At 39.1% G+C, this 18,571-nt stretch overlaps 1 protein-coding gene across 1 annotated transcript in view; it reads left to right on the top strand.

The window, feature by feature from the left end:
- LOC121719540 (CMRF35-like molecule 8) overlaps nucleotides 1–18,571 on the top strand; it is a 37,016-nt gene that overhangs the window by 7,589 nt on the left and 10,856 nt on the right. The window contains exons 4-5 of the mRNA XM_042105270.1: nucleotides 566–667; nucleotides 1,266–1,421. Coding sequence (XP_041961204.1) covers nucleotides 566–667; nucleotides 1,266–1,421 — 258 coding nt within the window. The remainder of the gene's footprint in view (nucleotides 1–565; nucleotides 668–1,265; nucleotides 1,422–18,571) is intronic.

Below are 18,571 nucleotides of genomic sequence, written 5' to 3'. Positions count from 1 at the left end.
CCGCAAATGGAATGCTTTAGTATATAAGTATAAGTATAGTATATAAACTCTTTTGATCCGGTGAGGGAAATTTGGTCTTTTTATCCCAATCTGTGAATTAGTGAAACACACACTTAAGTGAAGCACACACTAATCCCGACGCAGGATGTTTCCATGCTGTGCTGCACTGATCTACATCCCTACATCTCTGCTGAGCAGGTAGACTTGTGGTGGTGCTGATCACCGTTGGTGTGGTGGCTGCTGTTTCCTTTGCAAGTTATTTCCAGGCATGTTACTAACACACTCCACAGGCCTGTAATCTGTAGGCTAATTCAGTTTAGTTTTTAATTAGTCTGCAGCGATAAAAAATTAGTCTTAATCTTAAGCGTGCAGCCAAAATTATCCCAATTATCCCATATATATATATATATATATATATATATATACAAACACATACCAATGATCCGATTCAGATTTCAGAATATTCTGAAATCTGAATCTGATCATTGGTATGTGTTTGTGTTCAGTACTATATAAGGATGTTTCCATGCTGTGCTGCACTGATTCCTACATCTCTGCTGAGCAGGTAGCCTGCTGATCACCGTTGGTGTGGTGGCTGCTCTTTCCTTTGTGCTTATCCTGCTCATACTCCACACACAGAGACGGATGAAGGACGCAAACCCCAAAGGTAGTTTCTCTCTCTCTTTCGCTTTTATTTTTAATTCCCTGGATTAATTACCGTGACAAAATTATATTTATTTAACAACAATAACTTGCATTTGTAATGTGCTTTATCAAGGCACTCAAATCATTTCATAGTGAAGGAGGGACCTCACTAATCACCACCAATGTGTAACACCCACCTGGGTGTTGCACGGCAACTATGTGCCAGAATGCTCACCAAACTGCAGCTTGAGATGGAGACTGAGGGAATTAATGGAATTATTAAACTAGAGAACTAATGGTTATTTCATATGAGTCCCAGTAGCACACATATTTACATTTAATGTGACCTAATACAATTAAGGAATTAATTAAAAAATCTGGTTTGAAATAATGTGAAATATTTTGCAAACATATCTCCCTCCTCACAATTGGACAGTGGGCAATATATCATTACACTGAACTGCCATCAGCAGGGAACTCACAAACAATACATTTTTACCTTTCAATTGAGAATCAAATAGCAACACTCAAAACAATTACTCTTTAAACTATTGATTTTGAAAAAAATCTTATGATTTAGAAGTGTCCATACTAAAGTAGCTGTGTTGACTTTTTTTCAGACTATGTTAATGCTGCTGTTGTGGCCAATGCCGAAGCCAATCCAAAGGATCAGGAGAATATTTACGAAAGTCTCCAGGTAGAGACTTTTCAGCATATTAAGAAAACTATTCAGACTAATGCTGCCGTGGTCACCAATGCCTCAGCTACTCCGGAAGGTCAGGCCAACATCTACCAAAGTCTCCAGATGGACACACGACAGCCTGATGTTTACCAAACTCTTCATGTTTATGTAGAATGTAGACAATAGACTCTAAAGAAAGTCCTTTTAGCCAAGCCCCTACACTCGGTGGCCATATTGTAACACTTTTTGGGCACTTATCTGGCATCTATTTCGGCAGAAATGCATGTGCGTGTTTTGCCGCGGAAGGGGCAGGATATGTGTAGACAACTGCCATATTGGCATTACAAACTCATGCAATGCATTTCCATGGAGGATTTATTTTAATGTGTCTCCTCATTAGAAAGTCTCTGCTCTAACACACATACTCACACACACACAGACACTCACACACACACACACACACACACACACAGGTTACATATGTGTAACACATGTGTAACAGTGATGTCTGTAATAACAAAAAACATGACGTAGAACTCGATGGAAGCAGTTATTGCAGTTTCATGCTGTGATTGTTTTGGTATATCTTTGTTGTGAATGTGCACATTGTTTTTTTTCTTTCAGTAAAAAGCAAATTGTAACATTGCCATTCTTGTTTCTTTTAGTAAAAAGCACATTGTAACATTGTCATTCTTGATTCTTTTAGCAAATTGTAACATTTCCATTCTTGTTAATTTTATTCTTTTAGCAAATTATGACATTGCCATTCTTGTTTCTTTTAGTAAAAAGCACATTGTAACATTGCCATTCTTGTTTTTTTTAGTAAAAAGCACATTGTAACATTGCCATTCTTGATTCTTTTAGTAAAAGGCAAACAGTAACATTGCCATTCTTGATTCTTGATTCTGCGATTTGTCTTGAGGTCAGTGAGTATTGTTGGTATAAAAAAAAGTTACCAACAACTAGGCAGCTACAGTTTTACTCTCTGGGGGCATATTCATGAGCCCCATATTCATGAGCCCCCATATCCATGACCCCAGAGTGAAGCGCCAGACATCTACAGTAGTCTCTACTTTCAAGAGAGAAGAGAATGAAGAGAGGAGATGTACTATCTCCCCCCCACAAAACAAACAAACAAACAAACAAATAAATAAATAAATAATGTATGATGCGCGCCTGACTTTAACTTTGTATGATGCACTAATCCTACTGTTGCATATGCAGTAAAACATTAAGTCAAAAAACACTATGTCAAAACACCATGTCAAATTTATCTGTAGCCCTGAATCTCCCCTATCTGAGCAATATCCTGGGCGGGGTTCCTCTGTAACTTTATAAATAAAATATTGGTGTCATGAGCAGTGACATAGCATGACTCAAATCTCAAAAAAGACCAGTAGTATTTACCAGGTCTACTTTTAACATTATAACTAGCTAACACTACAAAATAAATTAATCCCCATGTCCTTATTCAAGTTCACCTGCTGCTGTGAGTGACCCTGCCACACCACCGCTGAAGTGGTGGGCTGGGATACTTTCTCTGTCAAATCGATTGCCATGAGCCTAGAGTGAGAAAACTGTTGGAAACATGTTTTGCATTCATGTTCTATCTCCAGCACGTCAAGCCCATAGAAATACATTTGTTTTCACTGACATCCTTGTATTTTGTCCTTTTTCATTCATTTCAGTAAACATTTATAGCTGTACTAGCTAACTATAGTTAAAAGCATACGTTTCCTTTCCTTAGTAACCGTTGTCATAGTACACAAATCTGCTAGCGCAATATAGCTGAACTAGCTGGTAGGTTGATTCCAACATCTATTTAATAGGCTATACTATACACATACTGTATAGCACTGTCAATAAAAAATGAAGTTTCTGGCATGTCTGTGCCTTGAACTAGCTCATACTATTATGAGGCAGCTAGTGCTACCCTCTGGGGGCATATTCATGACCCCCATGTTTATGAGGCCCCATATTCATGACCCCAGAGTGAAGCGCCGGACAGCTCCTCTCTAATTTCAAGAGAGAAGAGATTGAAGAGAAGTGATTCATTATTGTATAATAACAGTGAAGAAACAAACAGGAAGTGAGTAGGAGAGAGAGAGGGGTCGGAACAGGGAAATGACCCAGGTCAGAGGTCCATAAAGGGCCACAGTGTCCAGACTGATGTTATGACCATGTTTGTCCAGCAGGAGTCACTCTTTTCCACTGTCTTCATTTCAGTGGCTTCCAGAAGGACATGGTTTTGAATACATGACAAAATACCACAAATAAATCTATATTTAAAATTTAACCAACACAATAATCCTATCGCAGTATTACGGCTATAATCCTACTGCAGTATTACACAATAATCCAATTCCAGTATTAAAATTCTATGTCTTGAGGATGACAAGTGAAATATACAATATATCAAACCACTTTAAGACTAATGTAGTAGTCTTTATATTGCTTTTTATTAAAAGCATCACACTAGTGACAGGAGATAGGTGTTGACCTTGGTTTAACTCCCAGCTCATATCTCTGGCATTGAATTCTGTATAGGGGCAGGATGTCTCTTTCCATAGCCCATTACTAATAAAGATTCAGCTCCCTCTCTCATGAAAGGGTTTTGTTGTCTATAGTTTATACTTTCATAGAAGATTCACCAAAAAGCTAGCCTGACGAGCCAGACCCACATTAAAATGTAGGGTCTGGGCACTCACCGTTCGCAGTGCTCAGTCCGAGGGGCGGGATAATCAGTTGTCTTTCAAATTCCCTCTGCACGCAATAGGACAGCGGCAGCGCTATGATGTGTTTCCCACCAACGGAGCTAGTTGGCTAGTTCAAACGTTTGCCAACTTAATAAAAGCTTAACTCGTGTCACACTGTTCGCCAACAGCAACATCCATCCAATCCAAACATCCAATGCTCCATGTTGAGCATTGGTCCATGTTCCAGATGAAATTGGACATAACCTTATATCTGTCAACAGATGCCAACAATAATTCTAATTTTGATCGCTGTCTATTTGCTGTCTGAAATTATTTCTTCTTCCCCTTTAGTCCTCCCATCACCCATGACTCACACATCTGTCTTTACTTTTCACCTACAAAAATAAAAATGTTTGCCCATATCAAGACATCCAAGTACCATCTTTACCCATTCAAGGACATCCGGATCTCCTTATATGGGCAAAGGGTTGCAATATTTGCCCATATACAGACATCCAGGTACCATCTTTGAACCAGATCTCCTTATATGGGCAAAGATGGATGCTTTGGGTCCTTTTTGTAGGCGAACTTCAGATAGTGACGCGTTGACACTTATAGAGTCGTGCAGTTCTCTCTTTCTACTTCCTCTCTTGTTCTAGCACCCTCTGTGTTATCTCTTCACTGTTTTTTGAGGAGAAGTGGTGTGTGAGTCCTGATGATGATCATGTGAGATCAAAACGTTGCCTTTTTTTAAGATAAATAAAGTATATATTTAGAACCCACACAGTGTGCAGATCTTCTCCCCCTGTCTCCCCCACGTCTAAGGGAAAAGCTTTTGTTTTTGCAAATATAATTATGGTATTGGATGTATATGGATATCTGGAACCCAAGTATTTATGTTTTTTTTCCCCTAAAATTAGTAATGTGCTCAGCTATTCCACCAGGGGGAGTTATCTATCTACCTATCTATCTCAGTGGTTCACAAACCTTTTCTGTCATTCCCCACAGAGGTGGGGCATTTTCAACCACACCTGACCCCATCAACCCAACAAAGTGGTAAAATTACAATATTTTTTTTTCCGCATTTTCATTCCATGTTACACCTCTTCTCTCAGTCCACTGGATCAGATGTTATTTTAATTAATATGTTTACGTATTGTTATTTCTTTTTGAATCTATGATTTTTCTTGTCAAAAAAGAAAGGCATTATTACAGTAAAGAAAGGTATGAAAAATCCCTTTCTGTTCATCGTGCTGCACCTGTCATGTCTCTATTCTATTGAAAATCATGGCCGATGCTCTTGTTCAATGCCAGCTTGACTATGAATGTACATCTTGGTACATTGGCATTACTTAAGGCCTCAAAGACAAGCTACAGATCTGTCAAATGAAATGATTAGAGTGATCCTTAAACTCCTAGAAATCCAAGAACTCATCTTCTTCTTGACCAGTCTTACTGTAGGTGGCTCAGAGTGGAGGAGAGATTTTCCCGACTTTAACTGTGTTTAGTTTATAAGATAAGAAATAATCTGGCACCCAAGTACTTATGTAAATACTTTTCTAAAATTAGTAATGTGCTCAGCTATTTCACCAGGGGGAGTTCCACAGATTACAGGCTGCACCGTTTGAGCTGTATGGGAAAGTACTCTTTCCTGTACTCGGCAGCTGTCTTGTGGAATGGCTTACCTTCAAACCTTAAACTGTTGAGCTCCTCCTACTTTCATTTTAAATATTCAGTAATCATTATCAAACCCAAAAACAAAATCAAAAGATCCTTGAAGTGCTAGGAATATTGTACTGTCTGTTTATGTGTTTGCTTGTCTGAGGGAGTCACTTGACATGTTACAGCCTTCCACTTCAATGTCATGAAAATGTTTGACCAGCAGAGGGCATTCTGTGTCACCAAACAGCATTCCAGAGGCTTTTTGGAAAGACGTTCAATATCAAACATTACCTTTAGAAGCAGTGGGTTGGAACAAAAACGAAATCATATTTAGTCCCACTGTAGTGCTTATTACAATATAAAGACATATCAGCGTAAATACCGTTTTCCAGCTACTGATGGCCACTTTAATATAACAGCTGCAGTATATCAGATAGGGTTGTGGTGAAGCAGTTGTACAGTGGGCCTAGATTTGGTTTCTGAACCTGCTCTTACAGGTCTGTGTTGGATAAAAAAAAAAAAAATTGCAAAATAACAGTCAACTTAATGTAATGGTTAAGAAAGACTCCAAGCGGGAGCCAGAAAGTCGTGGGTTATGACTCCTGGCCGGCACCATCCTGCCCCTGAGAAATGAAGGCCCTGAACCTTGAGCCACTCAGATGGACTGTCCCTGCATTTGGTCTCTGTAATCAGCCTTTATATTTACAGCCTGTTGATACCATCTCACTAGCCTGAGATGTACAGCCTGTTGATACTGTCTATTCATTTGCTCTTTATGTACAGCCTGTTGATACTGTCTATTCATTTGCTCTTTATGTACAGCCTGTTGATACTGTCTATTCATTTGCTCTTTATGTACAGCCTGTTGATACTGTCTATTCATTTGCTCTTTATGTACAGCCTGTTGATACTGTCTATTCATTTGCTCTTTATGTACAGCCTGTTGATACTGTCTATTCATTTGCTCTTTATGTACAGCCTGTTGATACTGTCTCAGTATTCATTTGCTCTTTATGTACAGCCTGTTGATACTGTCTATTCATTTGCTCTTTATGTACAGCCTGTTGATACTGTCTATTCATTTGCTCTTTATGTACAGCCTGTTGATACTGTCTATTCATTTGCTCTTTATGTACAGCCTGTTGATACTGTCTATTCATTTGCTCTTTATGTACAGCCTGTTGATACTGTCTATTCATTTGCTCTTTATGTACAGCCTGTTGATACTGTCTATTCATTTGCTCTTTATGTACAGCCTGTTGATACTGTCTATTCATTTGCTCTTTATGTACAGCCTGTTGATACTGTCTATTCATTTGCTCTTTATGTACAGCCTGTTGATACTGTCTATTCATTTGCTCTTTATGTACAGCCTGTTGATACTGTCTATTCATTTGCTCTTTATGTACAGCCTGTTGATACTGTCTATTCATTTGCTCTTTATGTACAGCCTGTTGATACTGTCTATTCATTTGCTCTTTATGTACAGCCTGTTGATACTGTCTATTCATTTGCTCTTTATGTACAGCCTGTTGATACTGTCTATTCATTTGCTCTTTATGTACAGCCTGTTGATACTGTCTATTCATTTGCTCTTTATGTACAGCCTGTTGATACTGTCTATTCATTTGCTCTTTAACCCCCCTGACTACACTTCTCTTTGTTTCTCTAAAATTGTGATGTTGTCACACATACAGAGAATGTGGCTGGGCCACAAATATTGTGTACAAGTTTATGTTTATGTGTGTGTGTGTGTGTGTGCGTGCGTGCGCGCGTGTGTGTGTGTGTGTGTGTGAGTGTGTGTGTGTGTGTATGTGTGTGTTTGTGTGTATTAATAGGATTCTGCATGAGCCAACATCTCTTCTTTAATGTGCAACCTGCGCCCATGTTACTTAAATATGTAAAAAAGTTGCCGGGAGTTTCCAGTTGGTGATGCAATCACAAACCCTAGTTTATATAAAACATGTAGATCCTGGCAATAGGTTGTTGATATCTGATATCAATCAAATTGCTTGCGTCACTTCTGTTGCATCTGGGTTCGTCAGCTCGGCCCCCTATACGCTCTCTGTTTCGCCCACTCTGTCTGGCACTCGTTCTTTATCCCTTGATCAGTGACGTGAGAGAAAAGGGAACCTGTGGGGTGGTGAGGTTTATTTTTTTTAACAAAAACACGTCAGAAACCAAGCCTCTGTAACTGTTCCAAATAGATCATAACTGTTGACCTGGCATAGACACTTTAAGTTAAAATGAAAATATAATGTATGTTAATAGCACAATTCTATTTCATAATTTATTTCAAGCAATTTGAATACTACTCCCTACTTTACACGTCCCTGCCAGAGCCCCGTATGTGTGTTCAGAAAGTTGGACTGAACTGGGACGATCATCTGGGGTCATCAGCTTTCAGCTCTGCAGCTTATGTGTTTTTTTTCCCCTTATAGAATGTTGCTATGACAACATGCAGAGCAAAGAGAGAACCACATCATAGATCAGGTCTCTGAAACTAGTTTATGGATATAAACAACAACAACAATGTAAATATAAAGCAACTTTTGATGTGTAAAAAAAGAACACATAAAGGGTGTCAGCATTTTACTGTTGTATAATACTGTAATATTAATCCCCCTCACCCTCAGCCCACTTCACATGTCCCAGTGTCTGGAGTGGCGTGCCACACATACGCAGAGGAAATGACAAAACCACAAAGCCAGAGACTGACCAGTCCTGTGCATATAATAGTAACACATAGCCGCAGTCTACTGTGATTGGCAGTCTTTGACTGTGTGTGACAGTCTCTGAGTTCTCTCTACCCGGCGGGCCAGTGATTCTTGCATAGTGGACGACATAAGAAAACCTGTTAGGATGAAGATGGTTTCTTTTCTCCTCATCTGCCTACTCTTAGGTATTGTTGCTACGGTTACTCACATACCGCTTATTAGTTAATAGTTTCACTATTATAATCAACATGTCCTGTCAATGTGCTCACATGCTAACATGTCAGCTTCATAGGCCTACATTTAGCCATTTGGTGTTGCATGTACTTTGAACTGTGTATGCAATTGATGGGCAAGGCAGAGCTTATAAAGTACGTTTCACACATGTTTTAAGCTTGACGGTGTTGTGTGGAAATAGACGTGTGTTATGTATTTGTAGAATGTGTGATTTTAGTGCAATTGTTTGCACTAACTTAAGCACTTGAATACATTCTGGAAAGAAAAGACAACTGTATGCAGTGAATGAGTGAACTGATGCAGAGGAGGCTCTAGTATTATATGCAGTGTTGTGAAATGTAGATAAACAAATTATTGGTTGGGTTGAATGAGTGAACTGATGCAGAGGAGGCTCTAGTATTATATGCAGTGTTGTGAAATGTAGATAAACAAATTATTGGTTGGGTTGAATGAGTGAACTGATGCAGAGGAGGCTCCAGTATTATATGCAGTGTTGTGAAATGTAGATAAACAAATTATTGGTTGGGTTGAATGAGTGAACTGATGCAGAGGAGGCTCCAGTATTATATGCAGTGTTGTGAAATGTAGATAAACAAATTATTGGTTGGGTTGAATGAGTGAACTGATGCAGAGGAGGCTCTAGTATTATATGCAGTGTTGTGAAATGTAGATAAACAAATTATTGGTTGGGTTGAATGAGTGAACTGATGCAGAGGAGGCTCGAGTATTATATGCAGTGTTGTGAAATGTAGATAAACAAATTATTGGTTGGGTTGAATGAGTGGACTGATGCAGAGGAGGCTCTAGTATTATATGCAGTGTTGTGAAATGTAGATAAACAAATTATTGGTTGGGTTGAATGAGTGAACTGATGCAGAGGAGGCTCTAGTATTATATGCAGTGTTGTGAAATGTAGATAAACAAATTATTGGTTGGGTTGAATGAGTGAACTGATGCAGGAGGAGGCTCGAGTATTATATGCAGTGTTGTGAAATGTAGATAAACAAATTATTGGTTGGGTTGAATGAGTGAACTGATGCAGAGGAGGCTCTAGTATTATATGCAGTGTTGTGAAATGTAGATAAACAAATTATTGGTTGGGTTGAATGAGTGAACTGATGCAGAGGAGGCTCTAGTATTATATGCAGTGTTGTGAAATGTAGATAAACAAATTATTGGTTGGGTTGAATGAGTGGACAGATGCAGAGGAGGCTCTAGTATTATATGCAGTGTTGTGAAATGTAGATAAACAAATTATTGGTTGGGTTGAATGAGTGAACTGATGCAGAGGAGGCTCTAGTATTATATGCAGTGTTGTGAAATGTAGATAAACAAATTATTGGTTGGGTTGAATGAGTGAACTGATGCAGAGGAGGCTCTAGTATTATATGCAGTGTTGTGAAATGTAGATAAACAAATTATTGGTTGGGTTGAATGAGTGGACAGATGCAGAGGAGGCTCTAGTATTATATGCAGTGTTGTGAAATGTAGATAAACAAATTATTGGTTGGGTTGAATGAGTGAACTGATGCAGAGGAGGCTCTAGTATTATATGCAGTGTTGTGAAATGTAGATAAACAAATTATTGGTTGGGTTGAATGAGTGAACTGATGCAGAGGAGGCTCTAGTATTATATGCAGTGTTGTGAAATGTAGATAAACAAATTATTGGTTGGGTTGAATGAGTGGACAGATGCAGAGGAGAGTAGTATTTATATCTTGACAGAAATAAGTTGCAATGTCCTACTCTTAATTTAATGACAATTGAGTAACTTTGGAATGTTTCATATGGCTTGTGTCATCAATAGGGGAGATGAGAGCTGATGATGAAATAAACATCTATGCATACCGTGGAGGAGCCCTCATCATCACATACAAAAATTTACTAAATTGCGAGAGGATATCACCCCATTGGAAGTCACATCGTGATGGATGTATTATGGATCCAGTACAGAGAGGCAAATACCAGTTTGGAAAACTGGAGATAAAATTCCTCCAAGGTCAGTGGTGGTCAATCTGTGTTCTTAGTTATTCTTTATATTTTTCAGTGATGGTATTCTTATTCGAGTCCACTGTAGAGTGCAATACATCCTACTGGATGCTCATATAAAGCATCTTTATAAAGCAAAAAGATGCTCACCATGTTTTACCGCTGCTTCATTGAATCGGTCATTTCTTTTAGCCTGGTGTCTTGGTTCAGCAACCTACCCCTAAAAAATAAGAACTCCCCGAACCAAATTGTGAGGTAGGGCTTGTAGGCTGATTGGAGAGCCACAGCTTAACCTAGAATCCCTACACAGTAGGCAGCTACAGAGGTTGGGTCTATCTTAGAGGATGGATCCCACCCACTATATGGTGAATTTCAGCCTCTCCCATCAGGCCGCAGGTACATGATGCCTGTCTGTAAAACTAAGAGATACAGAGGCAGTTTTGTTCCCTCAGCTATCAGAATGTTAAATAGCACATAGGCTATTGTTAGACTACACACTAACTTATTATGACCGCCGCTAGCGAAGCGCAAGTGCGCTGGGCCCCCGGAAACCCAAAAAATGCAGTTTTTCCTAAATAACTAGCTGAACTGTGGCACCGAGGATGAATACATTTTTATGGTATGTTGGTCTCAAGGGCCCACATCAACCTATAGTCCATAATCACTCATTTGTGATTTGCACCCCCCCCGGTAAAAAATGAAAATGCAATATCATTCTGCTTTAATCGCCACTCTCTTCAGTTAAGATGTTCAGAACTGCACCAAATTTTATGTGTATGATTAACCTGACATTCTCTGGGGGTATGCCAGGTTTCGTAGAATTTCATCCATGGAGGGGGTCTAAAAAAGTTATGTGTACATTTAGTGACTGTACACTCATTGGCCTGTAGATGGTGGTGCACACATATACACACACACAAACACACACAGGCACGCACATCAGTATCAGCAATTACAACGGGCGATACATAATTACAAATTCAGCAGGATTAAAGGAAAACCAAATATTTATCATAATAATTTGGCTGCATTTCCAGTATTGGCGTCACGTAGTCGTTTGTCCACCAGATGGCGCATCGTTGCAGTGAGACGTAATTTTGTTGGAAGTTAATCTAAAGTGGGTTGGAAAGACACTACGCTTCCTACAAGGACAAGACTGTAGTTTACCGCAGAGAACGCCTAATAAGGGTAGGATGATTTCTGCATGACATGTAACTCCCATTTCTTCTTGAAGCCGAAATGAATCTGAGAATGTTTATCGGACATGCTTGGTTTTTACTGCAGGTAGGCTACGTTAATCTTAAATTATATCAATAGCCTAGAGTAGGTAAAATAATGTTACCGTTAGCATTGGTTGAGTGATGGAGGCCAATTTGATTATTGATGTATATGTAGAAAACCATGCGGTTATAGGCTACCAAGAAAATTGATAACAGCACTAATTGCATCTTTTGACTGTCATCTCATTTGCTTATGACCATAACCTAGGCTACTAACAGGAGCTAAGTGAGTTAGCCACAACACGTTCGCTACACGTTCGGTTTTCTAATGGAAAATATATAGGCTACCTGAAAGATAATCTGTCTATGATGCATCCTAAACACCTGCCTGGGACATTTAGCTCAAAGTCTCTGAGCATCTGAAAAGCATCTGAGTCAACGTTCATTCCCAAACACCCATATAGGCTACTTCAATCCTCTATTTTCAAAGTTGATTCAAGTAAGGAAGAGCATGGCTCAAAGTAAAGTAACTAGGACTGAAACTACAGAAATTCGTCAAAGTGAATAATTTGTGTCAACTCGCCGCAATGTAGATTTATTAACGCACCCGTGATCTACATCTCCATTTAAACCAAATGTTTTAGAGCGCACGTTGAGAGATGTATCCAGGGCAGGTCTGTACCTACACATATTTGTTGCACGTGCTACAAAAATCATTCTTTGCGATGGATGATTTAGTACCAATACAATTTTGCCTATGGCTATACCGTGAGACTGAGACGTTTTTTGTTTGTTCGAAGTGCGTGTTTAGGGTGTTAGAGGGGAGTCGATGTGCTTTGATTCCAGCTTAAAACACGTGTGTGTGTAGTATCCAAACGATGATAACGCTTTCATTATGGCTGCTTTAGCCACAGACCTTGAGCTACTGTACAGTGTCGCTTTCCGTGATTCACACAGCTGCGTGAACTGTATTAGGCCTACTACTGATATGCAAAACTATTAACTTTTCGCCAAGAGGTGGCAGCTTAAATCCGCTTGATACTGTAAGCCATCGGTTCCCAAAGGAGATTTTATTTGGGTCGCCAGCATAGCCTAGTGACAATTTATGTTGTGTAATAGGCCTAGCATAGGGCCTACCTTAGGCTATATAGCCTATAGTTTGTTAACAGTCACTGTTTTGTCATAACTCCCTCTATGCATTTTTGCATTTAGAATAGCTCTGAAACCGGGGGCGAACACGTCGCGGGGAGGGGGGGATGGGGGGGGGGGGTTGCCAGTTTGTGGATGTCTCAATCGCAAAATTAAACAATATTTCTATCGGGCGCCTACCATGGACTAGGCTGGGTGAACTCAGCCTGATATGACGGCGATTCCTTTTCGATTTCTTAAAAGATTGAGCTTGGTCTGGCGAAAGCCAGACTAACCATGGACCTCATAGTTGCAAAATGCAAGGGAACATGAATCAGCATATTATTTGCACAAACAATAACGGACAGTAGCTCTTCAACTTGGCCTGTTAAAATGTGTATGAACAGTCTAGCAACGCTTTTCATGAAGGCCCTTTTGGACATGTCAGTTATTTGCACCACTGGGTAAAACGGCATTTTGTTTTAGACTACTGGTATTTAAAGGAACCATATGTAAGATTGTGACAGGCCAAAACACAACATGACATGACAAAACACAACATCAACATCAGTTGAGGGCTGAGACTTCACTTTTTAAATGACAATATCCTGGCCGGACTACTGTTGTCAGTGATATAAGTATTTGAAATGAACATGATTTCTTAATGTCTAGTGATCAGGGCCATTTTATGATTAATTGAAATACATTTCTTACATATGGTTCCTTTAATTTGTGCATTGACAATAAAGCTGAATACCATATGAACTAGATGACTAAACTTATGCATATGTAGAAGAAGAAACATTCACAAAAATCCATGACATGACCTCTCTTCTTGATAGCTGTTGAAAACTGCATGGAACTGACAGGGATTGTTTTGTTTAATAATAAATAAATAAATACATTATACCTTCTGCTTTTCCCAAATACAATGTAGCCTACAGGTGTACCTTTCATCAGTCCAGTTGCAATGGATGGACTGTGATGAACTGCCCTACTTGTGATTGTTTAGATATTTTAAAGGTTTTATAACAATGCTACAAATTTTTTGGCAAGTGCTACAAATCTATTCACCTTTGCAGCGCCAGTAGGCTACTTTGTGTGCGGCCCGCAAACACACAGTCCAAACAAGCATACACAAAAGTTTCAAGAGTGGGGGATGGAGTAGAAGATGGAGACAAATTCATTAATATGATTTATTTTCGTGGAATGGATGTACAGGACTGAGCGGCGGTCATATTTTGTACCGCTATGCGATACATCTAGTTTAACTTATTGACTGCACAGCCTTCTTAATGTATGTATTTATTTATTCTGACTTAGCTTCTTGTATCTGCTATGATGAATTTATTCTGCATTTTATCCCCTTTATTCTGACACTAATAATATTTTTGTGTACTTTTTATCCATACGGAGCACTGTTGCCACTGTTATGTGTCACTGTTTTCTGTCACTGTCGTTAATGTCATCTACTGTATGTGTGTGTAAGCAGCCTACTCTTTTTACCTGCAACCAAATCTACCCTTGGGTACAAATAAGGTTACCTTACCTTACCTTGTAATTCAAAACACATCTTGTTACAACATACAACACAGCTGGCTACCTATGTTATGCAGATTATGTAAATAGTACGGAACAAATTGAGCTTAAACAAATCTGATAACAGTGTGAATACATGCTATTGTGTATTATCATCACCATGCATGTTAGAATCTGTTGCATATATTTCAACACACCTTAGTAAGCGTTTTCAATTGACCCTCTACTGGTCTTTCATGTTTTATGTTGTGTTTGACTCTTAGTGCCCTCTACTGGTCAAGACCATGAACTGCAACGTACTGTTGGGGGCAGTGTAGAAATCACCTGTGACTTCTCCAGCTACCGTGCTAACAGGGAGAAATTTCTCTGCATGGGAGCAGACCGTTCAACATGCACCCGCCTGAGTGATGATAGGTACTCTGTCACTAATGGGCAAAATGGAAAGACGTTCAAGGCCACCATCAATAATCTTGCCAAAGCTGATGCTGGAGTCTATTGGTGTGGATGGAAAGTCACCTGGTCGTTTTTATCCTACACCAACCTATACAACAGAACACAGCTTATCATTATAGGTATGACGATTTATTTGAAAGACTTTAAATAACCACATTTAAACAAGTTATTTAAAGGAACCGTATGCAAGATTGTGGCTAAAACTGGTAGTGCAATCACTTTCAAAATACTGTAGAGCGGTGTATCCCCTCCCCCTCCCCCCTGACTGTCAGAACTGGCAACCCGGATGCCGAAACACTACTGACTTTGTGATTAGGTGGAGGTGGCGCATCAGGCCAAAACACAACATGACAACATCAACATCAGTTGAGGGCTGCAACTTCACTTTTCACTTCACTAAATGACTACTGTTGTCAGTGATATAAGTATTTGAAATTAACATGATTTCTTAATGTCTAGTGACATATCAGGGCCATTTTATGATTAATTGAAATACATTTCTTACATACGGTTCCTTTAAGACTCAGCTTCGCAGATATTTTATTGTGTTTCTGGGAGAAGGGAAAACCGTACACAGGGAAATGTATTTTATCTATTATTCTATTAGTATATATACAGCAGAATGAGCTGACGGCAGTCATCTTCAAAATTAAGAAAAATTAAATATGAACTCAACTCATTTGAATATCACTCAGGAAGACTTTAGAAAAATGTGCAGTGGTCCGTAGAGAATAGAACCGTAGGGCCTAGTCCACCTTTTTTATGTATGTTGGTCTTAAGGGGGCATGTCAACCCATCCCATTACCACTTATTTCATGTATAGCGCCACCTAGTTAAAAATTAAAAAGCAAAAAATTAGGTGTTTTCATCACAATATCTTTGGCTGACAAGGTCAAAACTGCACGAAATTAAAAGTGTAGGATCATTATGACACCCTCCGAATGCATGCCAAGTTTTGTGTGCTTTCGTTCATGGGGGGCCTTACAATAAAATAATTTATGTGTACATTTAGTGACGTACACCAACAAGGATTCCCGGGACACAACTGTAGGGCCTAGGATGACCATTTTTTTCCGTATGATTGCCTCCAGGGGTAATGTTAACCCATTTCATGTGCACACATGTGCACAAACAGATACACACACACACACACACACACACACACACACACACATACATTCACAGTAATCATACGTATGACACATACTCACACAGTAGACATATGTACGCTTGCATGCACAGGCACATACGCAGGCACACACACAAGCACGCACACACACACACACACACATAACATAAACATAACACAAACAATCAAGAATTTCTCAGAATTATGAACAGGCAAGATGGAGGTGGGGTTGTATAAAATGAATTTTACATATGAAATCTATGAACTAATCATGTTTTGGTACTTGTCTAGCAGATACCAGTGAGAATTGAGTGTGGATAATGCAATTTAGTGAGACAGTTAGAATCATATAGGCCTTTCAGCGTGATTTCTTTTTGTGGAAAAAATGTGCTGGACTGGGCGGCAGTCATATTTTGTACCGCTCTGCGGTACATCTAGTTTTACTAAACATAAACAAATTAATCTACATTGACATGAGAAAAGTCACTAGGTCATCTCTATCCTACACTAGCCTTTACAAGAGAACGCAGCTTAATGTTACAGTATTTGAAAGACTATTTGAATTTGTATATTTGAAAGACCATTTGACGATTTGTATATTTGAATAGCCACATTTAAATAAGTTATTTAAGCTTTCGCTTCACATATATTTTATTGTGTTTCTGGGAAGAGGTTTATGTGGATCAGTCATAATAAACCAACTGACTCTTACAATGGCTACAATTTCAACATTCCACAGGGACAACCTCCACCACTACAACTACATCCCAAGCAACAACAAGACCATCAACATTTCAGTCAACACCCCTTCCAGGTCCGTGATTTCTTTTCCCCCCACATTAAGTAGTACATTTATGTATATTCATATAAAACACATTTAGTAGTACATTTATGTATATTCATATAAAATATAGGTGACTAATAGTGATGCGTGGGCAGACCCCGTAACCCGCAGGTCAGAGGGGTGTGGGTAGGATGTAGATAATATTGCAGGGTGCAGGTGGGTCAGATAGCAACGTTCTGAGTTATATCCATAAAATATCCATGTGCAGAATTGCGTGTGATGTAGGATAAAGTGAGGTTTCCACCTTCTCTTCCTCTCTCTGTCTCAAATGCACATGCATACCAGAGTTACAAAAATACCCCATCAAAGGGGACAACGCTTATCCACACAATCAATTAAACTGTTGTTTAGCCTAAATGACGCTTCTATTTCACAAAACACCTGATGTAAGTGAAGAGACATTTAGATCCTAACCACAATTATCTGGTAAGGGCCCTGCTGCTCAGATCACTCTTTGAAAAGAATGCAAGTTATTTTCATGCATGTTACTAACACACTCCACAGGCCTGTAATCTGTAGGCTATCAGTTGAGTTTTTAATTAGTCTACAGCCTTAATTAGCTACATTGGCGGGCAGCCAAAATCATCCCAATGTTATTAATTGCTAAAGTGGAGCATGTTGCCTACCTTTTCTTCAGATTACACCACTTAAACTGATGTCAGTAAGAAAAGTGGAGATAATATGGGTTAACACTTTGCTCAAGTTCACTGTAAGAGAGGTAAGAAATGTGTCTTATAAAAGCATCAGCCAAATAGATAAATTAAATAAAGCCACTTGAAATTAAAGTTAGCAATTAGTAGGTCCGGTCGGGATCGGTTCCATATTAAACACATATTTTCTCTGATCGGGCGGGGCGGATTGGATCTCCAATTTGGGTTGCGTGGGTGCCGGTCATTAAAACCCCCATACATGACTTGTTACTAAACATGGAAGCAGTTTTTTTTACTTCCACTGTGTTCTCTGATGTTAAAATAGTATAATATAAATGACCCAGGAGGATGACCCATCATCCTCCTTTTTTTTTGTTGAACATTTGCTTTCCAACGTGAAGGGTTGGCCCTCCCCTTTCGCCGAACAGCATCGTCATCTGATTAATAGAGAATACAGTCATGGTTGCTTAGTATGTTGGTAACAGATCAGATACAGTGTGTGTGTGTGTGTGTGTGTGTGTGTGTGTGTGTGTGCATGTTGTCATGTAGTTAGGTTTAGCTGTGTTTGCAAATTACTGAGAGAAAATTGACCAAGTTTAATGTGCAGCTTACCTAATTTGAGCAATGTACATACCAGCAGATGTCCCTGGGTTACAGTCATCATTTTCACTTTATTCGTCTAAAAATGACAAGAGTGGATAACTGTTTAAGTTTAGCATTGTGGTTTGTGTGCGGCTGAGCCCATTGGTATGTCATAAATAAATAAATAAATAAAGATAAATAACTTCCATGTATTCTCTCTGTCTGGAATGTAATCATCAAGCGAGTCTAAGTGAAGCAGAAGACATATGAACAGATCCAGTGGAATAAATACACTGTTCACATTGTTCACTGCATTAATTTTGACTGGTAATCAAGTTATCACAGGCAGACAATAGCAGAATTAGGTTTGTAGTTACCAGGGCCGGCCCGAGGCATAAGCG

This window comes from Alosa sapidissima, chromosome 9 (genome assembly GCF_018492685.1).
Source record: "Alosa sapidissima isolate fAloSap1 chromosome 9, fAloSap1.pri, whole genome shotgun sequence".
Classification (NCBI taxonomy): Eukaryota; Metazoa; Chordata; class Actinopteri; order Clupeiformes; family Clupeidae; genus Alosa; species Alosa sapidissima.
Note: the sequence above shows the minus strand (reverse complement) of the source record. Positions and strands in the feature narration are given on the sequence as shown.